Below are 22,134 nucleotides of genomic sequence, written 5' to 3'. Positions count from 1 at the left end.
TTGTAATGACGAATAAATGGCGAGGGGGTAGACCAGGTGGCTGCCCTACATACCTCCTCAAGGGAGGCCTGAGTCGCCCAAGCTGCTGAGGTAGCAGCACTCCTAGTGGAGTGGGCAGTAATGCTATTGGGAACAGGAATCGCCTGGGCCTGATATGCCGAGGCGATGCAAGCCCTGATCCATCTACCAATTGTGGCAGAAGAGACTTTGAGCCCTAGGGAGCCTGGCAAAAAGGAAACAAACAAAGCCTCTGACTTCCTGAAGGGAGCAGTCCTTTTGATATAAATCTTTAGGGCCCTCCGTACATCTAAGGTATGCCACCTTCGTTCCAAGGCATGAGAGGGCCGGGGACAGAAATTGGGCAAAATAACCTCTTGGGCCCTGTGAAAGGGGGAATTAACCTTGGGAATAAAGGAAGGGTCCAATCTCAAAATAACTGTGTCCGGCCGGAAAACACAGAGATCCTCCCTAACTGAGAGGGCTGCCAGCTCCGAAATGCGACAGGCTGAAGTTATGGCTATAAGGAAAACCACCTTAAGGGTGAGAAAGCGAAGGTGAACCGTGCGGAGGGGTTCAAAGGGAGTCTCAGTTAAAGCGTTAAGGACCTTGGGCAAATCCCAAGTAGGGTATCTATGAATCGAGGAGGGCCGCAAGAGCCTGGCTCCTCGCAGGAACTTTTTTATCACAGGGTGCTGAGTTAGTGGTCGGCCGGATGGACTGGACAAGGCCGTAGACAGAGCCGCCACATGTCTCCGAAGGGTACTATGGGCCAGACCACGGTCAAACCCATCTCTGAGGAACTCCAAGATCTGGGCAGGTGAGGCTGAAACAGGATCTATCTGCCGGGAGCGGCACCACCTATAAAAGGCGAGCCAGGAGATATTGTAGAGTCTGACTGTGGATTTACGTCTGCAGGCTTGAACAATGTGAATCACCCTATCTGAATAATTGTCCTGCCTTAGACGGGCCCCTTCAAGCGCCATGCAGTCAGTTGGAGCCACTGAGGGTCCGGATGAAGAAGGTTCCCCTGACGCAGGACAATCTCGTCTGGTGGAATTCTCCAAGGGTGAAATGTGGAGAGACTGACCAGGTCTGCGAACCACGGACGGCGTGGCCAGTGGGGAGCCATGAGGATAATTTCTGCTCTGTCGGCGATGACCTTCCGAATCAGGGCCGGAATCAGAGGCAGCGGTGGAAAGGCATAGTGAAGACCCGGCGGCCAGGTGAGACGGAGAGCGTTGACCCCTTCCGCCCCTGGCGTCGGGAACCTCGAGAAGAAGCGAGGAAGCTGATTGTTCAGGTGTGTGGCGAAGAGATCTATGGCTGGGATGCCGAACCTGTTGCAAATCTGATGAAATATGTCGGGATGAATCTGCCACTCGCTGTTGTCCACCTCTGTCCTGCTCAGGAAATCCGCCTGTGTGTTTTCCGACCCCGCAATGTGGTCCGCTCTGATGGAGAGGAGGTGTTGTTCTGCCCACTTGCCCAGGCGAAATGATTCCTCCATGAGGCGCTTTGAGTGGGTGCCCCCTTGACGGTTGACATGTGCCTTCGCCGCTATATTGTCTGTCAACACCAGAACATGACGGTGTTGCACGAACCGGTGAAAGTGCGTGAGAGCGAGACGAATGGCCTTCAGCTCCAGCCAGTTGATAGAGTTGGCGAGGTCTGATGCAGACCAACGGCCCTGAGCCACGTGTGATGCAAGATGAGCCCCCCATCCGTGAAGGCTGGCGTCTGTAGTGAGTACAAGTCGGTCGTGATTCATGAAGAGACACCCCTTGTCGAGAGAAGGCGATGTCCACCAACCTAGCGATCGCCTGACTGAGAGTGGAACTTTGACTGTTGACATGGTGTGAGCTTGGCGTTTCTTTTGAAAAGGAAGCAGGAACCACTGCAAGTGGCGAGCGTGAAGGTGTGCCCATGGGACGATCTGGACGCAGGAGACCATCTTGCCTAAGAGCTTGGATAGAGTGGCCAATGGAACTGATGGAGTTCTGCGAATGAGAGCTACTAGGTCCCTGATGTCTGACCGTCGTTCCAAGGTTAGGTAGACGGTCCCCTGGGCTGCGTCTATGATGGCGCCAAGATGTGTGATCCTGGTGACTGGCACTAACTGACTTTTTTTGTAGTTGACCAAGAACCCATGGTCGTTCAGGGTTTGAATCGTGAGGTGTAGGTCGTGTAAGGCTTGCTCTTGAGAGTGAGCCTGAATCAGAATATCGTCCAGGTAAGCCTGGATCCTTACCGGTTGTTGTCTCAGGTGAGCCGCCACCACCGCCAGGACCTTTGTGAAGACCCTTGGTGCAGATGCCAGTCCGAAGGGAAGAGCCCGGTATTGAAAATGCTTTCCTGCATAGCTGAATCGGAGATACTGTCGATGCTTTGGCAGGATGGGAATGTGAAGATAAGCCTCCATGAGGTCTATGGAAACTAGAAAATCGTTGGGACGAATCCCTTGAAGAATAGAGGTTAGTGAACACATTTTGAATCTGCGATACACTATGTATGAGTTGAGATTTTTTAAGTCCAGAATGGCTCTCCACCCCCCTGACCGCTTTGGAACTACGAACAGGATGGAATAATACCCCTGTTTCCATTGATCGTGGGGGACCTCCTCTATGGCGTGAATCTGTAGTAGGTGCTGAACTGCTTGGTTCATTAATTGACGTCTGGATTCGCTTTTGGAAGTTGGACATTGAAGAAAGCGGGTTGGAGGCCTGGAGAGAAATTCCAGGGGGAGGCCGAATTTCACAACTGAAAGAACTCAAAGGTCTGAAGATGACCTTTCCCACCTGTCCGCAAAGAGGGACAGGCGACCCCCTACTGGAGGATTTGGTAGTGAGTCACTTACGACTGCGGGACTGGCGGAAACCAGAACCCCGAAAGGACCGTTTGGGCTGGAATTGTCTGCTCCTGTCCCGAAAATATTGACGGTCCGAGGATCGATAGGATCCCTGAAGATATTCCTGCCTGGAGGGGCCTCCCTGGGGGTAGGAACGAAAGGAAGGCCTTCTGTAATATGGAGAGGGTCTTCCTTCAGCCCGTTTGTATGTTGAGGGCAAAATTTTTCGCTTGTCCCGTGTCTCTACAAGAAGAGGGTCAAGTGATTCCCCAAATAGTTTGTTTGCAGAATATGGAGCTGCAGCCAAGCGCCATTTGGCCTTAAGGTCAGCAGGCCATTGGCGAAGCCAGAGCATCCTGCGGGCTGAAACTGTAGAGGCTAAGGCTCTGGATGCAAATTTGGCTGAATTCAAGGTTGCATCAGCCGAAAATTGAGTGGCAGCAATGATTTTATTAATATCCTGATGAAGGCGAACCTCACTGGGGGGTACCCTTGCCTGTAACTGTTGAAGCCAAAGGATGGTAGTTCTATTAAAAAATGAGGCTGATGAAGCTGATTGAATTGCCCATGCCGAGGCCTGATGGTTCTTTTTAAACAGAAATTCTAACTTTTTGTCTTCTGGCCTTAGACCTTCAGAAGTATCCCCAGTTACGTATGAAGAAGAAGAGGAAAGGGCCGCTACAGGACTGTCTACAGGTGGAACTTGCAAGAGTTGAGCAAACTTTGGAGCAACAGCATAATATTTCTTATCTGAACCATGTGCAGATGCCATGGTTGCAGGCCCAGCCCACTGTTTCTTTACCACATCTATGAACAGTTGTGGAGTTGGTACATAACAAAGTTCAGGGGGGGGCTCAGAAAAAGGTCCCTGTAGTCCACCCTTTTGAGCCTCCTGCATCTCTTGAAAGTATTCATCTTCCTTTAAGGCGGCTGTTAAGCGAGCCTTATGCAATAAAGACTTGAATTTATTGGGGGGAAATAATCCTGTAAAGGCAGGTTGATCTTGGATTATCCCCTCATCATCTGATAGGTCAGAATGTCTCTCTTCCTCAAACACAAAGGCTTCACTAACTCTGGAGGCTGCAGGAGAATGAGAGCCAGTAAGACTGACTGCAGGAGAAATTCTAATACAGGCAGATCGCTCTGAAATAGCAGAGCCAGAGTGGTGACCATGAATATTGGCTGCCATTCTAGAAGCAATGGCCTGTTCAATCAGAATTCTCAATCCTTCTGGCACATTTTTTAAAGGATCTTCGGGGGTTAGCACAGGCATAGAGGATTCACCTGTTGAAGCAGCTGCAGCTGCATGGCCACCAAATACAGGAGTTGCAGGGGTCATTAATTGACTTGCAAAGGGGTTTTGCAAATTGCTTTGGTCTTGTTGAAGAACATTACCCTCTCCCTCCGAAGACCAGGCCTGGCTAACAGTTGAAATGGGAGGAGGGGGGGTAGATGGGGGGGGGGTCCCCTTACCAGGCTCAGTTGCAGGCACCTCACTAACTTGCTTTTCTAGAGATTTATGCCTCTTTGTTAAATCCTTCTCCTCAGGTTTAGAAAGGTGCTTACGTTTGGAAGTTGATTTCTTCCCAGTGTACATAGTATTTTCCTCCCCATGGGAAGAGCGATCTGCCATCTTTAGTATACTCACTGCGACCACGATGTCGACTGGAGAAATAGCTTTTGGTTTCAGTTTCGCCACGTGGTTGAAATTTGAGATGGCAACGACTCTGGCGTTAAGCACGATGGCTGCCAGGTCACACGTGAGCAGGAGGAAACTCTGCTCCAGAGGTATCTGTCTAGGCAAGCCTAGAAACGGACCTCCTCAGCGCCCCCACAGCCACGATGAGAAAAATACTGGCTGGAAATGCCACAGGGGGAGGCAAGAAGAAGCTTGCTGCCCCCCCCCAAACTTGCAGACTCGTTGGTGGCAAAGCGGCAAAAATTTTTCTTTTTAAAATTGCCGCGGCGCTTCAATTAACCGCTCTACAGCTGATCAGCGGTTTTGGGATCGCTGTAGCGTGGGCGGCGGCCCGATTTGGCGATTTCCCTTAAAATTAGGGAATCGCTATTATTGTTGGTGGTATTGTGGTCTAGGGCCCCTTAAACAATCGTTGGTGGGATAGATCAAAAAAATCCCCCCCAAAAAAGACAGGAAAAAGAAAAAGGAAAAAAGTTCCCTTTTAAAATGGGGCTTTCAAAATGGCCGCCGCCAGGAGCGAAGCAAAGCCTGCAGCTTAGGACGCTCTAGCAAGGCAAAACCGGCAGGCTACAATAGAAGGGGGGGAAAAAAATTTAAAGGGGAAGTAACAATTTTAAACTAGAGAAAATAAAAGGTGGTCAAAAAGACTTACAATTCTGTGAAATTGAACAGACCTGGGCTGTATAGCCAGATCTGTAGGAGATGTTTCTCTCAGGCCGACTGAGTCTAAACTGGGCATGAAAGGGGCGGAGCAAGGGGAGTGGTCAAAAATTATGACTCAGCCAGCATCAGATCCGACTGATACAACCCACATCTGGACAATGTCACACCCTCATCAAGGAAATTAAACCGTAGCAACTAGTACTTCTATCATTATAAATAAGTCTAAGAATCAGGTGATTTCTTTCATTTCTTTCAATTCCAAGCAAAAAATATCATATGGTGGTTTCCAAATAGAAACAAAGCAACACAATGATTTCCACAATAGATGTACTGCATCGGATCAAAAATCAAGTAAACAATATACCAATCAAGGAACTGCCAAAGAAGTCAACAATAAACAGCCCAATCAAAAAACCTCTAAGACCACCCCCATCAATACTGTCAGGGGAAGCCACTAAAATATAAACTGAGAGCAAGCCTTACTAGCACTGACAATGTTACTTAATTTGGGTAAGGAAACGTCTACTAGAAAACAACCAAGCTCAGAAAGCACCAAGGACCCCACACCTAATATGTTCATTTCATAAAAAACATATGATTTTGACCTAAATATTATTTAGCTGCTGGTTTAACGTAACTGTTACAAGGCATGACGCAAAAGTGACATCTCACTATCACATCATTCATAGGATATTCGTACTTAATAAAAATCACAAAATACAGTTTCTAAAAGAAAACATCCATCAACCAACAGAGAATCTGAACATCTTGGGAATAGTAAGCTCGCTGCCAAAATAATTAAATATTCTAAGAAATTAAAAATCTAAAAATTATTTAATAATGATAGAAAATATGTAAGTGAGAAACATTTCCTGTAAATATTACAATGTTGTTGCAGCAGGAAATATGAATTGTTTCTGGAAGACTTAAATGTTGTAGAAGAACTACTAAGTGTAAAAAAGATACATGATTTGATACTTTAAATATTAACTGAAAGATACTGACAGTATATTCTCCAATTCTCTTTCAACCAGGATAAAAATTCAGAGGAACAACAAACATAAATTGTACAAGTAAAATTCCTGTAAACACATACCTTTTTATTTTCACCAAGGGCAGATGCTGTTGTTGGCCAAAATTTCCTGTAAGTAGTACCATAAAATAAATATGTCATAGAAGAAAGATTTGTAAATATAGAACGAGTCATTTAGAAAATGAGTCCAAACCATTAGTGTGAAAGATGCAGGCTTAGAATTTTAGAGGCATCAGAGACATCTGCATTATTTACAGATATAAAGATCTCCCAGATCAATAAAGCCCTAATTATCACTGAAGTCCAATTTCTGGGTACATAAATATTCTTCTCACTTTAAAGAGAATCCAATGAAAGACAATATATAGTGGATTTACCTATAAAATTTTAAGCACTTTTAGATTAGACCACATTATATTATCTAGATATTTCTGACAGTGGAAGTTTACGAAGTGGTCTTTCGAAGTTTCTTTTGCTACTCAAATTAAGCCTATTTGAATGCCAATAAATTCAAATAATCAATATGACATACAGGAATTTCTTAAGATCATGATAATTATTTGTTTCCTACTAGGAATTCTTTCAGGATTGAAGGTGCTTAGTTAAGTAAAACTTAACTAAGATAATTTGGAAGGGACAAAAAGGGAATTAAATATTTTTTCTCCTGCTTAAAGCAATAATGAAAACATACATCTCACAACAAAAATTAGCTTTCAATTTTTTTTCAACATGTGGAAGCATGCTTACGTTTGTACTCCCAAAAAACTCAATAGTGCTTTGTCTGGCTGTTTGTTCAAACGCAGAACACATTCCCAGTAAACATCTTCCTCTCGTTCATTGTCCAAGGCATACAGCATAAATAGAGGAGGGTAAAGTCGTGGGAGCAGCACAGGAAGTAATAAGCCAGAGCTTGTAACCACATAGCTTAAACACATAAAAAACAGGAAAACAAAACATTTGGGGTATTATTTTGAGGAACTGGTATTCTATGAACATTAGTGGAATTGATTTGATTCAGACCAACTAATATTTTTTTAATCAAGAAAACATGAAGAAGCAAAAGGGAATGGAAGATCTGAATTTCACTTTCTCCTACCTACTTCAATTCTCCTTCAACCAAGAACAATTACTTCTTAAATCCTTTTTCTTAGTTATTCCTGAAAAATTTGAATATTTCCACACACTGCAAGACATTCCAGCACAGAAATTCTTTAACATTTAAACTATATAGAACGAGCCAAAAGTATAAAGATTTCTATGCATTGAGGGCATGATGCATGCTATTAACCAGTGGCCAGCAAAAGGGCTCCTCTGGCAGAAATAAAGAAGATTATACCGCTGTGGTTAATACTCCTGTCTTGAAGCAGTATAAGAAAGAGTAGCAGAGGCAAATCAATCTCAGTCTATTCATTAGTTAGGTAACCTGGCATGTCATCAAAAAGGGTAAAATATTGAAAAATCTACTGAATCAGAACTTCTCCATTTGAAATAGAACCCACTCAAACATAAACATTAAATAGCTGAAATTCACAGCATTCAATCTATAATAATGTTTTAGCATTATGCATTTGTATTTAGCTTTTTGTTTGGATTAAATGAAGGATTAAAAAAAAAGGTATAGTATGCTAAATGATATCACCTATATTCCAATTGAAAGAAAAAAAAAATGAAGCCTGAAGCTTCTTTTGATCAGATTTAATGCTAGCTCTTGTTTCCTAGATTTATTTCCCAAAAACCTTAGTGCTTTCTTGTGATCAAATTACCCAGGCTCTGGAGAGTCAGGTTCGGAGTCCTTTTTTCCAGTACAGAAAGACCTGGTTCCTTTCATCTCAGTCATCAGTGAGGGAATTACACTGCCCTCTTCAGGAAGATCAGGGAACAGGAATCTTAAAAGTAATATAAAGGCATTACCATCAAAATGTGTAGTCTAATTGAAAAGTATCAATACATTTTGAAACAAAATTTTCTTCATCTACTCTTTCTACAAAATGAATCAACAATTCCAAAGTTGCTTAGTAGCAGCTTCTTCTTACCTGATCAACTGGAAGATGCGTTTCAAATAGGATTTAATCTCCTTCACTGCCTCCTTCAAAAGTCGTCGATTGGCTCCTACTCCCACATACGTCATGCGGTATACAGCTACCAGGGTTTCAACAAGTTTTCCCAAAGGGTGCAGAGGAGTATCACATGCCTTAAAAAGATGGAGATGAAAAAAACCAGAAAGCTACATAAAACAGCAGAACTAAAGGGCCCAAATGTAAAATATTTTAAATAATGTAATTATAAATAAATTAAAATCTAAAAAGTATGAGCTGTGTATCTCACACAAATAGATCCTAAGTTCAGGATTAATATTTGTGCAGTATTACCTGAAATTCATATGAAATACTTGCAGAGTTCGGGAAGAAATAGTTTTCTTAGAAAATTATTTAATCCAAATTCACATTTTTAGTAAGCATATGATTCTCAAAGTTGCTATTTATATATATCCTGTCTTAAAGATGGGACCTTAATACCTTTTTCTGTAATCACTACAATTCTTCTGGCTGGAATTGCTGATAAATGGTGGCCTTAACTTGGATGTTGATGATGAAGTACAAACTCAAAACTCTAAAATCCCAAGAAAATTCCAAATCCCATCCACTTTATATTGTCATCCACCCAACTGCCATCCCCCATACGTTGTCCATCCCTGTGCAACCAAGCTTCTTTTCCAAGGAAGCCCAAATAATCATGGGAACTTTTTCTATGTATTAGTTAATTAGAAAAGTATATTATAGATATCATTACAGATAGCAGCCCTTATTTTACTCTGTTTAAGAGATTAGTTAACATTAGCAAGCTGTAAATGCATATTATATAGATATTGGCTTGCATATACCTTTATGAGATATTTTTTAATGTTGTCGTATTTTTCCAATGAGAAGGCACCGACATGTTGTGGAATGAACTCCAAGCTTTCCAAGGTTTGTGCATGTGATCTGCTCAAGAGTTCTGGACTGCAAGAATAGATGGCTAAGGTTAGAACCTATACAGAAAAGGGTTGGGAACCAATAAACACAACGATTTTTCGACTTGTAGTTATTAAAAACTGTTTTTCTTTCTCAACAGAAGATTTTTTTCTCTCCACAAATTAACTATGAACCTTTAAAGCTAAAAATGTGGGGGGAAACCAGAAATACATCAGAATAATCAACTGTTAATGTTAAACATTTTGGCTTACTGTCTTGCAATTTCTCTTTTAGTAGGTAAGTAATTATGAATAGAAAACAACAAATATGTGAAAAATAGCTCCACTATAGAGCCTCTCACTAACGTATTTACTCTGACAATATCAAAAGAATTTAGAACATGTTGTCAGCGTCCCAGCACTGACATAGAAAAGGGAGGAGAAGCCTGAACTTTTGCCTGCTAAGATTCGGTCTCCTCGGAGATGGGGAGGGGGAAGACATTCCTGTGATCTGACAAAGAAGGAATCAGGAAAGTGACTTGGAAGATAGCCAATGAGAAGCAGAGAACTGGGGATCGGAAAGGGAGGGATTGGGGGGCAAAGGTCAGTACTGACCGCGAAAGAGTCAGGATCAGATTGCTGTGCTCGAATAAAGAGAAAATTTCCTTAAAGATCGGCAGTTTGGAAATTCATTTATTTTGAGATAGCATCGAAACCTGACACACGTCACACTGAGGAATTTTGTATTAAGGATTAAAAAAGGGATTAAGAAACACTTTTCATGTTACTTATCCATAAATACAAATTGTTTATATTCCAGGGTATTTGCAGATTAACTTCCCTTTTAACACTTTAGAGCAGAGCTGTCAAACTCACAGCCCGTGGCCCGGATGCATCACGTGCTGGCCATGCCCATGCCTGGTTTAGTGAAGGGGAAAAAACTCATGATATGTCACGTGACAACGTGAGTTTGACACCCCTGCTTTAGAGTGTTTCCATCTTTATGAGAAAATAAATGGCAACTGGACTTTGTATTAGAACTGCTGTATTGAACAAAATACATCTGCCCCATCTACTGACCTGTCTTTGTGTTGCCTTCGATTGGTTGTCAGGGCAACAGCAATGTTATCCCAAGCTTTCCACCTATCCCCTTGGCCTGGCTGTTCACAGCCGAGCTGGTGCCAGCAGTCCTCGAACACCGCCCTCCACTTCTCATCTGCTGGGACAGCAAGGTTTCCTAACTTCCGCCTACATTTAACAACATTTAACAACAGTAACTACAGGTTTAACAAAACAAAACAAGAGTCCACTTCTGAAAAGTTTCTCCCCAAAGCAGACTTTTTGATATCATAACAAAAGTAACTCTCAATCTACGCTAAAAACCTTTAAACACATTTGCACAGAAAGAATGAATGAATCAGCATATCTTATTTTGCACCAGGCAAGACAGTCTTCCTCACTCCAATCCCTTCTTCCCCAATCCCAGCATTTGAGGCTTGACTAGCTCTATGGTACTAATGAAAGTGTTTAAGCTCTTTCTATATACAGCTTGTATTAAGAACCATAACAATTTAATTCCCCATTTCAAGATGAGTAGTCATATTGCAAAAAACCCAAATTTTTGTTACATAAATTTTCATGGATCAATTTCAGCAGTTTCCATTATTACTGAAAACCTGCCAACCATAATGTAAATGGACTTCCTAAATATTTCAAATAATCATCTGATTCAAGAGTACTACAGATAGCTGAATATTTTTTATTTCATTGAATTAACATTCCTGAAAATTCATTTTTTCCCTGAATCTTGCACAAAGGGAAGACAGCAGCTTTGATTCTGCTGGTGCTGCAACCAAACTGAGGCTGTAAGAGTAGAAACTTCCTCAGAATCATGGAATAGATAGGCATCCTTACATCCACAAAGGAGTTCTCTAAATAAAGATCTCAGGCTGCTTATGTCTTTAAGTTACTATTAAACTTACTGGTGCAATAACCACCAAGTACCATATCAGATGCTAATCAGTGCAATTTCTCCAGCATTGGGCCCTATATGATATTACCATGGCACAGTTACAGAATATTTTCTATTGGAATTTAGAAGTTTCAAATATCTTTAAGAGACATTTCAGTTAGGGATCTTGCAGAAAACAATCTTGGAAATTTTAAACACACAGGAAATTTGAGTAACAGACTATATAGAGCTAATAAAAGTCTCTTTAGTCCTATTCTGTTTTCAAAAGTCATTAGGTACAGAACTTGTCCCAAATTGTCCACATCATTCTCTGGTCCAATCATCTTAGTTAATTAAGTAAACTAGTTTGATTGGAAAAGCATCTGGCATTGAGTTAATGCCAGTGTTCAATTACAAGTTAATTACCTACAATGATAGAACCATCTGATGAGAAGCTAGCTCCCATTCACTCACAGTGTTTTAGGCCGATCTTTCTCATGATCATATAAAGTGGGTTTGAAGTAGGTTCCTGTAATCTTTATTCCAGATCCCCATTCACCACTGAATGTGCCTTCAATAGTGTCTCCATTTGGCAAAGTCAGTGTTCCCTTAGAAGGAAAAGGGGAAAGAGGAAAAAATATATAATAAACTTATTTTTAATGAGCTGTTCTGCTTAAGAAAAGCAGGTGTTTCAAATTACCTTTCCATTAAGAGTCCAATTATCTGAAAATTCTCCTTCGTATACAGTGTCATCTTCAGAAAGCAATACTCCAGTCCCCTATGGAGAATATAGTACTGCAATCAGTTCAAGACATGTTTGGAATGATTCTCATATTATCATTGTCCATTATTTAAAATTTATATCTTATTTTTTCAGATATTTTAGATAAAAGCATTTTTTAAAGAAAATGTTAAATGGTATGTTAAGTACGCTATTTATTATCACTAGATTCCATTTAATATAAACAGTTTTTGCAGCATCGTAATACATTCCACTTAAAATTCTCTGAATAAAAAAAATGGCTATTGTTTTTACAGATGGCATTTTATAAAGTTCCAAAAATAAATCAATTACGCAAGGAGAAACAAACTCCCCAAAGAAGTCCATATTAGGTTCACAAAAAAAACAATGAGAGAAGAAATATATAGAAGAATGAGAGAGGAGACAGTTATGTACAAAGGGAGGGAAGTTCTAACATTGAAACAAGTACTGTGAAGAGCCAGAGACAGGAGAAGAGACTACAATTTTTTAAGTAGACAACTGAATAAACTTAAGATAAAATTCAGATGGCTCATACTGGAAGGCCTACTTATTTCATGGGAAGGAAAGAAAATCAGAATAGATACAATAGAAAAAGCTCAAGACTTTGTGGACCAATATCTAGGAAATGAAGGAGAACAGGACAGCAGAGATAGTAGAGAAGAACATAGCCCAAGTGACCAAGAGATACAAATAACAAACAAGGAAGACAAAGAACAAAAGAAGGGAAGGCTGGAGAGGGAGGAAACAGCGGGGATTTCACAAAGAGTTACAAGAAACACAACAAAACTCAAAATAACAGACAAATAAACACTAGCGGAAATGGAAGAAGAAATAAAGCTCATTTCCATAAATATAAATGGTTTAAACTCACCAAGCAAAAGACATCAGATGTTTACAAAGTTGCAAAAATTAGAGGCAGACATAATCACATTACAAGAAGTACACATAAGAAAACAACAGAAAAAACTACTTGAAAACAAAAAATTAGGACTAATATACACATCTTTAGGAGATTGCAAAAAAAAGGGGAGTGGTAACATATATTAGAGACCACATAAGATCTAAACTGATTTACACTGATAAAGAAGGCTGAGTCCTAATGGTAGAACTAAAATTGGAAATAAAAACAATATTGTTAGTAGCTATTTACGCTCCAAATGGAAACCAATCAGATTTTTACAAAAAATTACATGACAAACTAAAGGAGTTGGACTACGAAAATGTATGCATTGTCGGCGACTTTAATGCGATAGTAAACTTACGAGAAGATTACCACAGTATTAGGAAGAATAAAAATAAAAGGAAGACATTGCCACAAACATTCAAAGATTTAGTACAAGAAATGAGCCTACACGACACCTGGCGAGAACTAAATACCAAAACAAAACAGTACACATATTTTTCTGGCCCACATCAATCGTGGTCCAGGCTGGATATGGCTTGGATGACACCCCAACTAAGTAAAGAAACACACGAAGTAGAAATTATGGCTAGTATATGGGCCGATCACAACCCTATCAAAATAGTCTGGAAAGGTTTTCGAAAACAGAAGAGATGGAAAATGGACACAAGTATAATAAAGGAAAAAGAATATCAGCAAATGATAGAAAAGGAAATCAAGATATTTCTACAAATTAATACAAAAGATACAACTTCGTTACAAAACCTATGGGATACCACCAGTGCTGTGGAGTCGGAGTCGGAGTCGGAGTCGAGGAGTCGGAGTCGGAGGAAATTTTGGGTACCTGGAGTCGGAGTCGGAGTCGGCAAACAATGCACCGACTCCGACTCCGACTCCTACTAAATTTAGATTGGAATTTTAAAAAAAGCAAGTTTAAATGTCCCAATTCACAAAAAGTTATAATTAATGACTTCTCTACTGTAAGAATAAAGACCAATGCATGCAGTGCCTCACGTAACCGCAAAATGAACACGTTAAGTGACCGTGAAGAAGCATGCTTTTCATGTGCTTCACTATAAGGCACGCAACGCACAATTAGGAGTGGCAATACTTATACTTTCCATAGTGTTGTGTTCTGCTGTTACAGGGAACGCAGCGCCCATGGGTAACCTAGCCTCTCACTGATAAGGGATTAAGTAAATATGTTTTTTGCAGGACTAGAGACACTTGCATAAGTGAAGGGAATGGAGGGTCAATAGTTCAAGACTGAAGCTGTAAACCATTGGAAAAACTGCTGTCATTCAGCTAAGGCTATAAAAACTTGTAACTCTGATTGTTAGCTTAAACTTTAAACATGACTAAACACTGTTTAAATTTATGAACCGGCCAAATACTCTGTTCAAAGAAAATACATTGTATGTTTGTATGTGTGTTTCTAATTATTGTTATTTATTCATATTTGTTCTCTTTTATTCTTTAAAGTTTAACAATTCATTCTTTATCTTAATATCTTTATATTTGTTTGGGGTTGGCTTTCTTCCCTTTCATCTTTTTTATTGTACAGCAATCTTTCTCCTCAAACCTACCACCTCTCTCTTTTCTTTCCTTCTTACTTTCTCTTCCTCACCCTCTTCTTCTCCTCCCTACTTCCTCTTCCTTTCTCCTTCTCCTCCTCTCTTCCTCCCTCTCTTACCCTCACTCCTACTCTAATTTCCCTTCCCTTCCTTCATCCCTCTCTATTGCTGTATCCTTTTATGTATATGGACTACTCAGAGGGCTGAAAAAGTTATTTCTGACTGGTCCTCTCCCTTTTGACCAGTCCTCGAACTTACGACTGTCCTCACATTTTACGTTTTTGCCCTATCTTGTCACCATGGTGAAGAGAAGCAGTTGTGAAATGAGTGACATGGTTGTTAAAAATGCTGCACGGGCATAAATGTGAGGATGGTCATAAGTGTGAGGACCAGTCAAAAGTGCGAGGACCTGTCAGAAATGACTTTTTTCAGCCCTCTATACACATAGCCATGGCCACCCGGTCACATGACCAGCTAGCCACACCCACCCAGTCACATAACCTCCAAGCCATGCCCACAAAATAAGCCACGCCCACAGAACCGGTAGTAAAAAAATTTAGAACCCACCCCTGGTTGGGGGTCACCACAACATGAGGAACTGTATTAAAGGGTCGCGGCATTAGGAAGGTTGAGAACCACTGGCTTAGAAGAACTTGGTGGAACAGCTTCTTGGATTCAACTGTAAGTGTTTATATTGTATAGGACAAATCATGTCTAGGTTTAGTGCTGGGATATATAGCTTATTTGTTTGTATAAAGCCATGTACGTACAACTTACAAGACTGTGTATGTTGATATTAAAAATCTAATTATATGCCAGTTAGTATAACATATTTTATATTTTAGGGAAAGAGGCATCCTAAACAATGGCAAAAAGACTGCTAACAACAAACACAACAAAGTCTACTGTTTATGAGCACTTTGCATTATCAAGTGATGGAAAACATTACGTGTGCCAATGTATTAGAAAAGATGATGATGGTGAAAAACAATGTGATGCAAAAATTAGCAGTTTCAGTGGGCCTGATAAAAATGCACCTACAAGAGCATCAAATTTGAAAAGACACTTACAGCGTTTTCATCCCAAAGTGTTAGAAGCCGTGAATGAGAAAGATAGCAATGAAAACATTGCATCTACTTCTGTGACAAAAAACGTTCAGAAATCTACTGGAGAACAATCACAAATAAGAAAATTCTTTATATCTGACAAAGTTACCATAAGGATGACACCAGAAAAATTCAAACACCACATTATTGAAATGGTAGTAAAGAATAGTGTACCACTATCCTTCTTTTCACAGACAGCCTTTTTAGGCCTAAATGGAGAAATGGCAAAAAAACTTGGTGTTTCTCTGGAAAGAGAAAGTATAAGGAAACTTATAATTGAGGAGGCCAAATGTAAAAAGGAAGAACTACAGAAAGTTATGAAAGGACGTTTTGTCTTCCTTAAAATGGATGCATGCACACGTCACAGAGTCAATTATTTCGCTATTAATGTTAGATTTGTGGATGAAAATAACAAAACAATAACACGGACCCTCGGAGTAAAGGACACTCAGGCACATCACACCAGTGATTACCTTCAGAAGTTAGTGGAGGGTGTTCTAGAAGATTTTGAAATTAAAAAGGAACAGATTTTATGTGTTGTGACAGATAACGCTTCTAACATGTTGAGCACAATTGAGAAGATGAAGGCAGATGAAGAAGGTATCAAACAGATATTAGACTTAGAGGAAGACAGCTCTGCAAGTATTAGAGAAAGTTTAGAAACTGAAGAGAATGCTGACATTTTTTTAGACAACTTTGTTGAAGAAGCATTGAAGCTTGCTACTATTCATCATATGCGATGTGCTGTTCATACACTGCAACTTGCCATAAGAGATGGATTAAAAGATCGCCATGCAGCTACATTAATTGGCAAATTACGGCAAGTAACTGTTGCAGCCAGGGCCCCAAAAACAGATGCAATTTTGAAAAGACGTGCAGGAAAAGGAGCCATTTTGGATCAAACAACTCGCTGGGGAAGCACTTATTTAATGGTGAAGCGTTTGCTTGAACTTAAAGACTTCATAGAAGAAATGGACAATGAAAATCTTGCATTAACTGCAAGCCAGTGGACACAAACAAAAGAGCTGGAGAACCTTCTTTCTCACCCCTTCACTGTCACCAAGAGGTTGCAATGTGATGATCTAACCCCGGGTAAATTCCTCTTGGAATGGAAGAGCCTGTTATATCGCCTGAACAAAAATGGAGGGTTAATAGCTGAGGGCATTGCATCTTCAATGATGAAAAGAGAGAGTCTTTTGCTGGAAAATGAAATCTTGTTAGCGGCTATTTATGTCGACCCAATGAGCCGACTTTTATTGAACAGTAAACAGATTGCTACTGGGAAAAAGGCCCTCTATGATGTAGCAGTTCGCATGAAGGGATTACGACCTGAAATACCTCCACAGGAGGATGGAGTTCTTTTAAGCAATAGTGGTAACTCAGAATCATCTTCTTCAAACGAAGAATTAGACTTTGATTCCTTCTTAGACAAAATGGAAGTTGCTAAAGGAAAGCGACGTCGCATAAGCGTTACAGAACCAGTAAATGTCCAAATAAAAAAATTCCAACAGGAGTTTTATAAAGCACTAAAAGAAGTTGAAAAGTATGATCGCTCATCAAAACTTACTGTTGAAGAAGCCATCCTTGTTTATCCAGAGATCGTTAGTGATGTGGCCAGAATAGTTACTGCAATGCCACCCACCCAAGTCAGTGTCGAAAGATTATTTTCAGCCCTAAAAATAATAAAGTCTGACTTAAGAGCCTCTATGAAAGAGGATCTGGCAGAGGCAATTCTCTTCCTTAGAACTCTACATTGAATTGATTTGCATTTGCTAAGCCTATAACTACATTTCAAGATTAATATAAACCATTTCTAGGTTTTACAGATTTTGTTTTTGGTTCATATAGATAAGCTTTGTTTTTGTTCTAAAACAACCAAATAATGTGGTTTGTATTTTTGAACTGGTAAAGTTCCTGTTCCTGATGTTTATGCCTGCTGCTACTATCCAGCAACTTGATTAATTAAATTAATAAAAAAAAATTAATAAAACTTTGTTGTTTTCATTGTGTTTGTCTTTTGCTTAAACTGTTCAATACAGTAGACTGTTGGCTTCCCAGCCAGTAGTCCTGTGGTAATGACATGTATGTTGCCTTTCTTTCCTTCAAGGAATGTATAAAATACATTCGCATATTAATACAGAGGAGTCGGAGTCGGGGAGTCGGAGTCGGAGTCGGAAGTACAAAAAACTGAGGAGTCGGAGTCGGAGTCGGAGTCGGAACATTTATCTCCCGACTCCACAGCTCTGGATACCACGAAAGCCTATATTAGAGGCCTAACTATTGCATATGTGGCAAGAAGGAAAAAAGAGAAACAAAGAATCAGAAATGAATTATTGGAAGAAATTAAGACAGAGGAAATTAAATTACAACAACAGCCCAACAACACAATTGTGCTACAAAAGCTAAATTTGGCCAAACACAAACTGAACCTAACCACAAAAACCGAATTGGCACAGAAAATAAGAATGGTAAACAAATTAATTTTGAACACGCTAACAAAACTGGACGCTGGTTAGCATATAAGATAAAAAAGCAAACAGAAAAAAGAATTATACACCAACTCCAAGACGAATCAGGAACTCTTTACCACACACATTTGGAGAAGAAAATCATAGCTAAAAAATTCTTTCAAAAAGTTTATCGCCAGGAAGATGTCCCAGAAGATCAAATCAAAAAATACCTCCATAAAACCAATCTCACGCACTTCACAGAAGACCACAGAGAGATGTTAAACCGGCCCATAACAATGTTGGAACTAATGGAAGCTCGCAAAAAACAAAAGAACAATAAGACTCCAGGATTGGATGGAATTCCTACTGAATTCTATAAACGTTGTCAACAATCTATAGACCAAATACTGTTCAAGTTTTCAACGAAGCATTATTGATAGCTGAAATTCCAAAATCCTGGACAGAAACTATTATTACATTAATACACAAAGAAGACTCAGATCCGACGCAAATTAAAAACTACAGACCAATTTCATTACTCAACGTGGACTATAAGCTATTCATGTCAATACTAGCACAGAGACTCAAAGCAATAATACATAACTATATACACCCAGACCAAAACGGTTTCATACCTAAAAGACAAATCAAGAATAATTTGAGAATGATTATAAATATTCTGGAATACTATGATCAGAAGATAGATAAAGAAATGGCCATAATCTCCCTTGATGCCCAGAAGGCCTTCGACAACTTAAATTGGTCTTTTTTCATAAAACTTGAACTAATGAACTGTGGAGAGAAATTTCATAACCTGATTAAAAAAATTTATTCCCAACAAACAGCAAAAATCTCAATAAACGGTGACATGACACAAATAATCAGAAAGGATGAATGAAGGATAAATGAAATAAGGAACAAGGAACAAATCAAAGGACTCAAGATCCGGGGAGAGGAGTACAAATTGCTCGCCTTTGCAGACGACGTAATTTTCAACTTGGAAAACCCAAGACGATCTGGATCCAGACTGATGTCGATGATAGAAGAACACGGGGAAGTTGCGGGCCTCAAAATAAACAAACAAAAAACAAAAATAATGACGAAAAATATGACCCAGACACAGAGATTGGAATTGGAAGAAGAATTAGGAATCCAAATAGTAAAGAAGATAACATATTTAGGTATTTGGCTGACGGCAAAAGCAACCACGATCAAAGAAGATAATTACACAAAATTACTAAAAGAAATTAAAAAAGACCTGGAAATCTGGAATGGGCTACAATTGTCATTGATGGGCAGAATCAGTTCAATTAAAATGAATATATTACCGAGAGTACTATATCTATACTAGGTAATACCATTACATCCAGGAAGGGATTTCTTCAAAAATCTCAACAAAATTACAATGACTTACATATGGCAGGGAAAGAAGGCTAGAATTAAGATTAAAGCACTACAAGACACACAAGACAGAGGAGGCCTCGCAGTACCAGACTGGGAGCTGTATTATAAAGCAGCCGGATTGACCTGGATCAAAGAATGGATGAGATTAGATGACAAAAGAACTTTATATCTAGAAGGTTTTGATCTCATATGAGGATGGCACGCCTTCCTATGGGATGGACCAGATAAACAACACATGTACTTCCAAAGACACATAATTCGGGCCTCACTCTTCAAGATTTGGCAGGGAATCAAGAAAACTTATTATACTAAAATACCAAAATGGTGGTCCCCGATGGAGGCATTGATATTTCCAAATACCCTTGAAATAGGAAAGATCATGCGATACCAAGATTTACTGAATCATGAAGGAGAACTTACTCCAAGACATCAACTCCAAAATGGCGATATAAATATTGATTGGTGGCACTATACTCAAATACATTCAAGATATAATGCGGATAAAATAAAATATGGAATTGCAAAAGATCTGAACGAACTGGACAGAATTCTATTAGGAGCAGACCAGAAAATGATTACCAAAACATATAACTATCTTTTGAGAGACAAATTAATAGAAGAAACAGTTAAACATAACATGATAATGTGGGCCAGGGACATAGGACATAATATTCAATTGGCAGATTGGGAGAAATTATGGAAGCAGAACATTAAAATGACAAGAGCCACATTTTACAAGGAGAACCTCATTAAAATGTTTTATAGATGGCACCTACCACCAGCCCGACTTGCCAAAATACACCCAAATACTCCGGCATTGTGTTGGAAATGTAAAACAAAAAAGGGGACATATTGCCACACTTGGTGGAAATGTAGGAAAGCCCCAACAGTATTGGCAAGATATAAAAAATATTATTGAAGAAATAACGAACATTCAAATAAACAGTCTAGAATTCTTTTTATTTGGCATGATAACAGCACAATATCTTAAGAAAACGAAATATCTCATCATACATATCTTGACAGCAACAAGATTACTGTTCGCCCAAAATTGGAAATTAGACCAACTCCCATCCAAAGACAAAATTATCGCAAAGATAACAGAGTGTGCTGAAATGGACAGATTGACGCTGGAACTCCAGGAAAAGGAAGAAAGTGAATACTATCTTGTATGGCACCAATGGTATCAATGGCTGGAAAGGAAAATCAGCAATAATGTAGAGCAGTGGTCCCCAACCTTTTTATCGCCGCGGCCCGCTGAGCGCGCGCAGGGGTGGGGGCACGGCCCAGGAGCTTTTGCGCACGGCCCATTGCGCACGGCCCAGGAGCCTTTGCGCTGCAGCGTTCATGTCCCCCGGCCGCTGTGCGGCCCGGTGCCAGGTACTCCACGGCCCGGCACCGGTCCGCGGACCGGGGGTTGGGGACCACTGATGTAGAGGATAGAAATTAGGGTAAAGACTTACATAAGGAGATGAACTCATAAGAAAAGTAAATTTGTAGTGTAAATTTATAATGTTGGAATTAGATACTTAATAATTACTTCCTTTTAAAATATATAAGCTCAACAACATATATTCTGTTGATGACAAAAACATATATGTAGAATGTTAGGTGGGTTTGTAGGTGGTGGGTTTTTGTTTGTCTTTGTATTGTCTTTATATCTTTGTTTATATTTTAATAATAAAAAAAAAATTAAAAAAAAACAAAAATAAATCAATGTATTCAATTAACTTTCTGCAGAGAAAAGAGCCTCTTAGCAGTATTGAAAACTCCAGCAGAACAACTGGTAGATCTTATAAATTCAAATGAACAGATAAAATCTTTCACCTGTACATAACCTGGGTCATTTGAAAGACAAAAGTTTCACTGTAGCATATGGAAACAATTTTTTACTTTAAAGTAGAACTATTCAGGAATAGAACACTGCTGATTAGAAATATGTCTCCAAACTAAAATACTACTGTTAAAAAATAAGTGCAATAATATCATCATATATACATATATTGTCTTTTAAAGGGCAAAGCAAAACTGGGCATAGGTAAAAATGTTTCCCCATTATACAACACTTATTTATATGAAACTCACCATCATTTTATTGTTGTTAAAGGATCCTTCATAATACAATCCAAACTGTGTGACCACAACACCATTGCCTTGGCAAAAATCATCTTGCCACATCCCCATGTATTTTTCTCCCCTAAAGATACAGAAACATATTACTGTCTCTAAAATCTGAAAAAATGAGAAATGAGGTCAATTGGATTAGGTGACATTCTAATTTAAATAACAGTTTATTATAGTTGAGCAATTGTTTCAACAACTACTAAGATCACATCAAAAATCTATTACCTTTCAGATTTAAAAAACTTGTACTAGCAGGCACAGACTTTTGTGAACTTCTCACTCTTAAATGCAAGACTGGTGATTAGGTGTCTAATGGACGCTAAAAGTAATCATGCCACTGAAATTTTATTTCAACGAATTAGAACTAGTATTACTGTATATCTCATTTTGAGGATTATTTAGGTTCTCTGCTTAAAAATAGCAATTTTTTTTCCTGTTACAGTATAGTAGCACTATATTATTAATGAAGTAATTCAAATGTTCAGATCTATTTACCTTGTAATATCATCAAATACTCCATATCCAGCCTTCTTATCCATCACCCATTGGCCAATGAACATGCTAGGTGAAGAAGAAGTCAGTTTCCCACTGCGAAGAAGGCCATGGCCGTGACGCATATTATCCTGGAAGCTTCCTTCGTAAACCTCCCCAGTTGCATACCTAGAGGAAAA

General features: G+C 39.5%; 1 protein-coding gene across 1 annotated transcript in view; it reads right to left on the bottom strand.

The window, feature by feature from the left end:
* Nucleotides 1-22,134, bottom strand: part of ALS2 (alsin Rho guanine nucleotide exchange factor ALS2) — a 63,856-nt gene that overhangs the window by 6,904 nt on the left and 34,818 nt on the right. The window contains exons 21-30 of the mRNA XM_070933241.1: nucleotides 21,959-22,123; nucleotides 21,425-21,536; nucleotides 11,842-11,919; nucleotides 11,616-11,749; nucleotides 10,271-10,438; nucleotides 9,122-9,239; nucleotides 8,274-8,431; nucleotides 8,004-8,126; nucleotides 6,988-7,164; nucleotides 6,304-6,349 (exon numbers count right to left, since the gene is read on the bottom strand). Coding sequence (XP_070789342.1) covers nucleotides 6,304-6,349; nucleotides 6,988-7,164; nucleotides 8,004-8,126; nucleotides 8,274-8,431; nucleotides 9,122-9,239; nucleotides 10,271-10,438; nucleotides 11,616-11,749; nucleotides 11,842-11,919; nucleotides 21,425-21,536; nucleotides 21,959-22,123 — 1,279 coding nt within the window. The remainder of the gene's footprint in view (nucleotides 1-6,303; nucleotides 6,350-6,987; nucleotides 7,165-8,003; nucleotides 8,127-8,273; nucleotides 8,432-9,121; nucleotides 9,240-10,270; nucleotides 10,439-11,615; nucleotides 11,750-11,841; nucleotides 11,920-21,424; nucleotides 21,537-21,958; nucleotides 22,124-22,134) is intronic.

Source organism: Pituophis catenifer, unplaced genomic scaffold (genome assembly GCF_029215685.1).
Source record: "Pituophis catenifer annectens isolate HBS135680 unplaced genomic scaffold, rPitCat1.0.hap2 SCAF_1, whole genome shotgun sequence".
NCBI lineage: Eukaryota > Metazoa > Chordata > Lepidosauria > Squamata > Colubridae > Pituophis > Pituophis catenifer.
This window is presented reverse-complemented; position numbering and strand designations above follow the sequence as displayed.